This window comes from Eurypyga helias, unplaced genomic scaffold (assembly GCF_000690775.1).
Source record: "Eurypyga helias isolate BGI_N326 unplaced genomic scaffold, ASM69077v1 scaffold3596, whole genome shotgun sequence".
Taxonomy (NCBI): Eukaryota; Metazoa; Chordata; class Aves; order Eurypygiformes; family Eurypygidae; genus Eurypyga; species Eurypyga helias.
The window spans coordinates 1-9,743 of record NW_010254676.1 but is presented as its reverse complement, the minus strand read 5'-3'; the positions used below and the strand labels follow the sequence as shown (position 1 = coordinate 9,743).

The following is a 9,743-nucleotide window of genomic DNA, read 5'->3' as shown; positions in this document are numbered from 1 at the left end:
TTCCTGGACTCCTCACACCCTTAGAGCAGCATTTTCAGCCCTTCCCATGGACTCCACCTGGAACCAGCCCCAGCGGGTGCCCCTGGCCCAGAGTCCCTTCTGGCTCTGTCTCACGTCTCCTCGGACCACACCAAAGAGGCACTGCCGGTCCCACGCCGCTGGCACTACGAATCTCCTTTCCTGGTTTTCCCTTCAGCTGAAAAATCCCACCTAACCAACATCCTCAGGTTCATGACCATTCTACTCATGAATTTCACATGGTTTTGACCTCCATGAGCTGACCCTTGGAACCTTTGATAGAACAGGTAGCCTTTTCAGTTGTCTTACACATACCAAATTCAGTACTGATTCAACCGCCTAGCTGAATACAGCACTTTAAGTACAAGGAAAGCTTAACACACAGCAATACCAAGTAATATCTTACAGAGTATTTCCTTTAGATATTTTTAGTCACAAAGGCTTGCTTGACACATTCTGTTGGACTAATTACAGGTTAGCAGCCACCACAGCGTGCTCACAAATGTTTCCCTATCTGCTTCAGTTTACCTACAAAAACACATTATGTAAAATGACTTCTGGGGAGGTCAAGTATTCAGGTTTTAATCTAACCAGGGACTGAAAAAAAGGAGAAGTGGGAACCAGGGTGTGATTGAGAGCACTTGACTTCACGAGCACACCGGCACCTCCGAATGCCTACATGACACCTGAAGTCAACCGCTGTGAACAAATCTGTGAGAAGCACTGGGGTAAACTGCAATTTGAGTATGAAACAGCAAACCAAAAAGATATCAGAACATACGCTTGGCTAATATATGGATTATCTGAAACATTCTGGCTCTAGAAGATAGCTTAATTAATCCAGAAAGGAAAGGATACAACCACAGGAAAATCCATCCAGGACCTACCTTTTATCACTCAGAAGCAGCTGACTGAAAACAGCTAAGTACTGAAACTAGTTGCTAATTTACACCACCTTAGTAAATTCAAACAACTAAAGAGCTGGCACCTGGTTTCAGAGCAGCACTGGATTTTAAGGAAATCAATGCTGAGACATTCTTGAGGCTTTTGTTCTAATCCTGTAAGCACCAAAGTTAATAGGCGCAGAGGGTAGCCATCAGACTGAGGTCCTACCATGCATGGGGCAATGCAAAGAAAAGTGTTAACATCAATATATGCAAGAAAAAAAAAAAGGGAGCACCCAAAAAATTATCCCAGCAAGCTAATGAAAAGAAAGCAAGCTGCTGAAAAGGAACCTGTATTGGAAATGGAGAAGAGAATCAAAGAGGAACAGCACAGGAGCATGCAATTAGCGGACATGCAGTAATGCTTTGCAAACACTTCACGTGATACACTTCACACTTATTTTCTCTAAATAATTTTCGTATCTGCTTGTTCAAATTACAAGTAAACACATACATGTTTTTTCCAACTGCACCTCCTCCAAACTCACCATAAAATGTAATTCATACCAGAGCACGATGTTTTTCACTGGTGTAATTTGTCTTTGCTGCCAATAAGCTGTTTACCTACATGAGAATCAGTGCTTTCAGATGAGGCTGTTGGGTTTAACAGCAGCACAAAATAGCACTTGAGTTTCTGTGTCTGCACTTCCCCATTTCTCAGGTAAGAACAAATTCCCTGCAGCAGAAGAGAAGGGAAGAGGAAAGACCCAGGTTCGTTAGCTCTCCTCTTCACGCCATGCAGCGTGTCTGAATTCCTGGCCTTGTGACAGCACAACAGATGCCCAAATGCCCAACCGTTCAGTGGCAAAGCAGGACACAGCCTATACTTCTCCCTGCTGCTGGATGCTGACATATTTTTTCCCACCATGGGAAATATCCAGTTTTTTTCTGAGCACTTGGAAGGAGTTGGGGGTACAGATCTGGCTGACTCAAGTGAAACCAGCTTGCATGCACACTGAAGAATTATCTCTCTGCTTGTCATAACTTTGCTTGCTCCAGCCCATGTGCCCAGATAGTCCAACTGAGCCGTCAATCACGGTGCTTGAGTAAAAGCACAGACACCAGGACTCGAAAGGCCAACAGAGTTATATGCTCCTTGTGCTGAGTCTTCACTTCTAAAGGGGAAAACATTTCCTTCTTCCAGCTGTGCCGCTTCAGCGCCTTCAGATTACAGCCCTAACAACCCTCAGCATCCCCCACAGCTGCTGAGGGGGGATGCAGAAGCACCCTTGAACCTGGAGCTGAAATTTTGCCAGCTCTGGCAAGGATTCACAGGAAGGCAAGCGATAGGCTTGCCCTGCCCTCAGAGTGCCTGTGGCAGCATCCCAGCCATCAGCCCCGTGAGACAGAGAGAACACTTACTTGACCGCTACAGTCAACAAAGGCAACAACTGCCAGAGGGGGCCAGTTGAAGCATGTGCCATTTTTGCATGGCAACTTCTCAACTGTTTTCAAAAGAAATGGGAAAGGCATGTAAGAACAACAAAAAAGGAAAACTGAGTTTGTGCTTCCCAAGTAACAAAGGTTTTTAAAGCGCTATCAGGGTGAAAAAGATTTAAAATGGGATTAAAAAGAGAGCATGAGGCTAATAATGACTGAGTTATTCTCCTTCTGTTTTGAAATTCATGGAAGAAATCCACTCACCTACTTTAAAAATCTGAATTTTTAGATGCTGGCCTTCAGGGTGAAACAGCAGGCCGAGCCTCATTTATATAATTGCCTGTGCTCCCTACGCAGCCAAGACAGAAATCTGTGTATCTTTGAATGATGGTAGAGAGAAATCCAGTGTCCCCTCTTGACTGCACAAGCACTTTCACAGCAATTAAGTCTTCCCAGGTGAAAGCCACTGAATGAAAGTTAAGGGAAAATGCATGAAACACCAAGCATCTCTAGTCCACTTGCAACAAGAGTAGTTGCAGTGACCCTTTACAAAATAGTCTGGGTATCCAGCAGACAGATAAAGTTTCCAGCCCTGGGGTAATCAGACACGAGATCCCATGCCTTTGGTTCCTGGGAGAAGGTACAAAAACAAGCTGTTACTTAAAGGCCATTTTCACGTCCAAGTTTCAAATCTTCTCCAGGGACCATGGCAGGGTCAGAGACTTCTCTGCCTAAACCAGCCCTGCAGCAGGGCTCGCCAAAGAAGAAAGGAGCTGGCCTCCAAGAAATCATCTTTTCCAAGCTCAAGCAGGTGAAAGGAGCACTGTTGGCCTCAGAAGCAAATTGCTAAGCATTTTGACAAATGCTAAGCAAAGAAAACAGCTGAGCCTGGGACTTCAGTGAGTTTCAGACCCCTGGATCCAACCCAGTTGTCCTCCTTTAATATAAAAGGAGACAATCAGGGAAGTATGTGCACAAGTCTCTTCTAGACCCTAAGAAGGGTCTAGCGTATTTTGCCAGTTACTTCAAGCGATGCTTCGTCAATACAGCTGCTTGTGAACAATGACATAGCTCCTGGCAAGGCAAGGGCACAACGGTAGAGATGCAGAAAGCATCCCTAAGGGACATGACACTGGCAGGGCAAGTGAGGGTGTATTCACTCACAACATTAAATCCTCCAGGCAGAAAACTTTAGAGGAAAGGCTGCCCCCACCTTTCACTGAAGTCATTGTATGCACACACTGCTCACACCTTCTCTAAATGCTTAAGAAAAGGATATCTAGGATTATACTATGAAAAAAAAGTATGAGTCTCTCTATGGAGCAGGAGACTAATGTGGAGAAGAAAAGTAAAATTTATATTTGTATTTCCTCAGCTATAAGAAAGGCCAATAAAACTGCATAGCGCTACTTTAAATAATTATTAGGAACCGTTCTTGCTGCCTGATCAGCGTTTTAACAAAAAAGATGTTACAGAAATGCCAGAGAAGCACACTACTGAATCCTCTGAGTGCTAAATCATCTGTGTGGGAAAATGGTATTATCCATACGCAGCAGCAGACCCGCAGTCACTACACCTGCACCCCAAGATGCACCGTGTGCCCAGCCCGCAGCTAGCTCTGCCCAGCTGAGTGTGCAAATCAAGCACGTTTGTACAAAAAACTGCTGATGGGCCAAGTCTTAGTGCTAGCCTATGGATAAACCAAGATGTGCTTTCACTCAGATAAACTAAAATCCTGTATTTGAGGAATAAGCTCAGCACGCTGCTCTTCTACAAGGGAAATACAGCAAATAATAAATGCTGGTGAATGTTTTTTGCCAGTTTCAGCTTCAATGCCCTTTTGCCTCGATTTTTTATTCATAAAATCCTGCCTCCTCACAGGCATGTTGTAAAAAATAAATGTATGATGACTGTAGAGTTTACCAACTACAGAGATCAGTGCTGAGAAAACCCTGTAGGAAACTAGCCTTTTCAGATATCAGGTAGCAGGAAGCAGATTCACTGTAAACCACAAGTAGTCATAGGCTGAATGATGACAATAAAATGAAATATGCTGGTCAGCCGTTTCACTGCTTCCAGACAGTCCCTCCTGTTCAGCTAGAAAGTTGATCCTGCCTTGAAAACCTCAGTGATCTTGCATCATCCATATGGAGGACCCGATGCCCTTGGCAGGCTCCAGCTCCTGTCCTCCAGTGGCATCCATAACCCCCAGAAGTGGTGAGACCAAAACGAATCAATCAAAGCAGCACAAAAATCCTGTGCTTCCCATGCCAAGATCCAGGCAACGGCATGTTATGGAAGCCCAGTTTGTTCAGCAGCTGGACTCTGCCCCAGGACCTAGCAGGAAAAGGAGGTGGGTTTCTGATGGAGTACATAAAACTACTCCTCCTGCCCTCTCCTTCCAGGTGGAACATGGATACAGGCGTAGATTTGACTAGAATTTGACAGGCTTTGGGGAAGTCTGTAAAAGAGGTGAGGGGTACACAAAGCACCCAGCTGAAAAACACTGGTAAGGAGGTGATTTCCAAGCAGAATGCAGTCACAGTGAAATAGTTTACCTAATGCTAGAAACAGCAACCCACAAATGATCCTCATGAAAACAAAGCCAGAGTCCAAAATATTCTTGAAACTAGTCTAAATATTTATTCTTTTTCCAGGTTAGGAAAGGATTCTACTTCCCTGGCTCTCAAGCCATATCTCTACCGACCCCATTTACACAGGTTTATCCAATTTTTCAGCTCTTATCTAATAAAAGCTTTATCTTTCCATTTTGCAATTACAGTTTGTTCCCAAAACTATGGAGAGTCTGGCATGAAATTAAATTGACTTAGACCCTTATCTCATATCCCAACCAGCCTATAGCATTCTGGAAACTGAAATAAAGCATCCTCAGCACAATGACCAACTCATCATTTTTGGGGGGTACTTGTTAAAGCCATTCCTGAATGCTGAAATATTTTCATTAATGCAGTATTTCTGTAAAACCTAATATTGCCTTTCTATGCATGAAGTTTCAAAGTAAACTCCTTTTTTATCACAATACCCACTTGCAAAAGAAGCAAAATATTTAAGAATTATTCAGGCACCGTAATGCCACTAATTAAACTTCGCTTTCCAGGTGCTTTTTAAGGAACTGCTTTTAAAATCCGTGACACAACCACAAGGTAAACTCACATTCAAGACAAACTATTGGATCCCTACAAAAAAACCCACAGTGTTTAGAAAGAGCACACACTGTTTTAGGTGCTAGAATTTGACAAGCAGCAGAAACTCCATCGAGAGAACAGAACATGACTAGTAAAGTCCAATTTGACTCCAAATTAAATTGCAGTTAATTTAATGAATTAATTAATTGAAAGGAGAACCTGCACAAATCAGGCAGCTGATGACAGATGTGCTACAGTACAGCCAAGAACAGAAGGGAGAGACTTTAGGAGCGGACAAAGACAACCTAGTGATTGCCCAGTTTTTACACAAAGTGTGTAACTTCCATTTAGGATTATCTGTGATTAAGGGAGATGGTTCTTGTATTTCCCAGGCACCTGTTACAATCACAACTTGTTTCCAAGCCTGATGTCATACATTTTCTAAACATTAGCATCAGGGCATCAAAGTCCCGCCAGGTTTAAGGGGCAGGAGGATCCGGAGGTGGCACTGCCTTCACAAGGAAGAAACATCCCACAGAAGAGTGAGCTCGCACATTGCTATGCAGGCAGCCCAAACACACATCCCTCCTTGGCACCTCTGTCCTACTAAAAATGACATACCACCTTGTAAACTGGCATCGTGCCGCCCTGACAGATGGACTTAAGTGTAGGCAGCCAAGAGACTATGTATAAGCATCAAATATGTTTTTTGAGAGCAGGACTTCCAGCCAGGAATGTTAAAACAGCTGTCCACACTGAGCTTGCATGCCTACACTTAAGAGGATATGCTATTGCCACTCGAGCCCTGAGCTGGATTAACTTGGAAAATAAATAAAATAGCTTCCACAGCCACATAAGGTGAGTTTTTGCAGAATCAGGATTAGTGATATTCAGCGGGGCTTTAGTGACCTACTATCAGTGGGCACACGTGCGGGGTTGAAGAGCTCTTCAGTTCTGCAGCTCGGTGGAACTTTTAATCATGTGCATGCTTGTAAACAAATGGTTCTGATTGAACACATCTTTATGCATGCTACTTTTCTTTGGGGAAAAAAAATACAGAAAGCAATACCGGCATGATTATGAACAAACACAGTAGTGATCTTCCACTTTGTGTTACAGGATACTAAACTACTATGTTTAAATTAACTGTGCTTGCTCAGACACATGGATCTGTGTGACTGGGATGCTTCACCAGGCTTTCTTCTCTTCTCAAAATTTCCATGGCCCGCTCCGAGACATTTTGTTAGCTCATGCCACCACGCATACATACATTTTACATTTTGACATCATTTACATACCTTGCCCCTGTAACAAAACCATACTGCCTTGAGAAACAGGCATTGAATAAGGCAAGATGTGTGGTGGCCGGACTGCAGAGCCATGCCTTGGCCACCTCTATCCCATCCCTGAGCCCAGCTGGGCTGCCCACCTCCCACAGATCCCTCTCCTCGAGGACATGAAACATTCCAAAACACTGAGAAGCTCAAAAAACCCCATATTTGCTCACATCAAAGTACCAAACATGCTCTTTTCCTTCTTTCCCACAGAACTCTGATTTTACTCTTGCCCCTCACAAAGTCACTGGCCTAAGTCTAAAGTTTCCTCAGAATTTCACACTATTTTAAAAAGATAATACCAACATTTCCAATGGCAAGCGACATTGCTTCTAGCCCTGAATAGCTTAAAGCCTGAAAGGAGGCGATGGTACATTTTAATCGATGTTTAAGCATGCTTCACTTTCATTTTAATTTTTCTCCCTGTGGACACAATCAGATCACGGGCATAAATTTTTCACGTACACTTTAGCTGTGTACCTCATCTCTATTTTTCTGTATCACTGCACAAGAACTTCAACTCTGCAAGGGTATTCCCAGTATAGATCAAAGCCGCCTTCAGAGCCTGGCGACAGGGTCACACACAGTCTTCCAACAGCTGCTGGTGTCTTTTACCTTTGTTAATGTTAAGGCTGATCTTAGCCGCAGTTAAAAGTTACCTGAGTCACTTTATCACAATTTCCTGCACTAGAAGCCCTTCAGTGGCAGGCATCATTTCCCCTGCACTGCGAGGATTTCCAACAGCTGACCTTGCTTCGCCCTTGGGTGAAGACCTCTTCCTCCTCTACTACCGTTCATCCCCCTTATCCTTCATTCCTCACCTACAGCCTTTCCATTTCCTTTCTCCACATGTTTTTGAGGACTGTACGAAATCATCTATTTGCAAAAATTTCAGCCCCCTCTCCCCTGCTCCCAACTACAGTTACTGACCTCAGCAACAAGACGCTTTGCTTTTTCATACTGCCAAGAAAGTTGTTTCCAGGTTAATCTAGATTTCCATATCGCTTAACCTTTCCCAGAGGGGAAGAAGAGAGGGAAAACACTTTGCCAAATATTTAATCAGACAATGCTGTGAAAACAATAGAAAAAACACTCATAATACCTTTCCCTCCTTCCGAAAATCCCCAGTGCCTCAGGCTTTCCCAAGACAATGCACATAGACTGTGCATGGCTTTAAAACAGTTCAGGGAACAGTCAAATTACTTAAGGTCAAAAGGAATAAAAATAGTGATCCAGATCACTACTTTTGCTTAATAAAGTAATTACACACACAACCCGTGTGTGTTCCTTTCATGCATGTCTATTTTACATGGAATGATTTTCTCCATGGTTATCATACAGCCGAAGTAAACTGAACTTCAGAGGGTAACACTGAGCATCCAAAACCCCTTGGCAGCTCTCTCAGGCCCCTAAGTGCCTCTGCTTATTTGAAAAGAATTTGAAGAAGTACGTGAGGTTCATTTCTGACAGAATCTTATAAGATGCTAATACAAATTCAGAGAACAATCTTTTTCCGCACCACACAAACCACCAAAAACGCATGGTGTTTGTTACCGTGTTCAAACTCCCAAAAGTTTAGTACCCAGTTATCTGAGAGATCCCTTTCTCCTGTCATAACGATCATGGGAAAACCTGTCCGGACCTGCGGAAGGCCAGATGCCAGATCAGACTCTCATGTTGTGTCCCCTGAGCTCCCGGAACCGAGCTCTTAAACCCTGAAGTTTTCACCTGCTGTTTTATCAGCGTTTATTTAACTCATTTTGAGTTCCCAGGTGATTTACTGATGCCGGTCAAAATTCACTGCATTTACTGATGCTGGTCGAAATTCACTACATTTACTTGATGCTGCTTGAAATTCACTGGCAGTTAAAGAAAAATGAATGCTGGAAAAGTAAAATGTAACGTGCCAAAATCTCCCCAAGTGCCTCAAAAGCACTAACTTCACAGAGACTCTAGGTTAAAGGCACACAGACCAGAATTTATAAATACATCGCTTCTGTATTAGCAAAAAGAAACTTGGAAGGGGCACAGCCAAATTCAACATTACTTTCTGAAAAAGTCACCTAACGCCAAGTGCTGAACGACGTCCGAGCAGCCAACCTGCTCTGCTGTCCCGGCCCCCGCACAGGAGGCTGGCCGTACCGCTGCTCTTACACACGCTATGTTAGCTTCACCTGTTACTGCTGGTCACCACTCCACAAGAAAGAGGGAAAAAAATGTTTTAGAATAGGAAAGTAATGTTAGTAAAAAAAATTTAAAAACTACTCTTGTTAGTAAAAAAAGTACCAAAAGTAAAATTTGCCCAGAGAAGCTGTGGACGCCCCATCCCTGGAAGTGTTCAAGGCCAGGCTGGATGAGGCTTTGAGCAACCTGGTCTAGTGGAAGGTGTCCCTGCCCATGGCAGGGGGGTTGGAACTAGATGGTCTTTAAGGCCCCTTCCAACCCAAACCATTCTGGGATTCTAAAAGTTCACTTCAGAAGGAAAGCTTAGCACAGACGTTGTGCAGAAGGAACAGGGTGGAAGTACCTGTAACCGGTCCCTCGGAGGGACGTGGGGTTCAGCCTTCCAAGGACCCCGGCACTCAGATGCCTTACCTAAGTAAAGCGAGGCGTTTTCTTTCTTGACGTTGTCATCCAAGTAGGTTGGTCCCAAGGTATAGATGGGTGTCGAGCCCATGCCAATGAGGATCTGGGCACAAATGAATAAAGCTACGTAGAGAGAGTGGTCGTTTCCGCCGGAGTCCTTGGCGCAGGCCGACGAGTCCCACTGCTCTTTGGCGGTGCCGTTGCCAGTCACGCACAAGCCCTCGTTACTGACGGAGGAGTTCAATTCCTGGATCTGGTACGGCGGTGAGATGAAATGAGGTAAAGAGAAGAGCGCAGCCCCCAGGGCGATGAAAAAACCCCCTACGGCCAGCCAG

At 44.1% G+C, this 9,743-nt stretch overlaps 1 protein-coding gene across 1 annotated transcript in view; it reads right to left on the bottom strand.

Moving 5' to 3' along the window:
• SLCO5A1 (solute carrier organic anion transporter family, member 5A1) overlaps positions 1–9,739 on the bottom strand; it is a gene marked incomplete at its 5' end in the record, with an annotated part of 75,737 nt that extends 65,998 nt beyond the window's left edge. The window contains one exon of the mRNA XM_010153087.1: positions 9,418–9,739. Within this exon, the coding sequence (XP_010151389.1) occupies positions 9,418–9,739 (322 nt within the window). The remainder of the gene's footprint in view (positions 1–9,417) is intronic.
• Between the last annotated feature and the right edge of the window lie 4 nt (positions 9,740–9,743).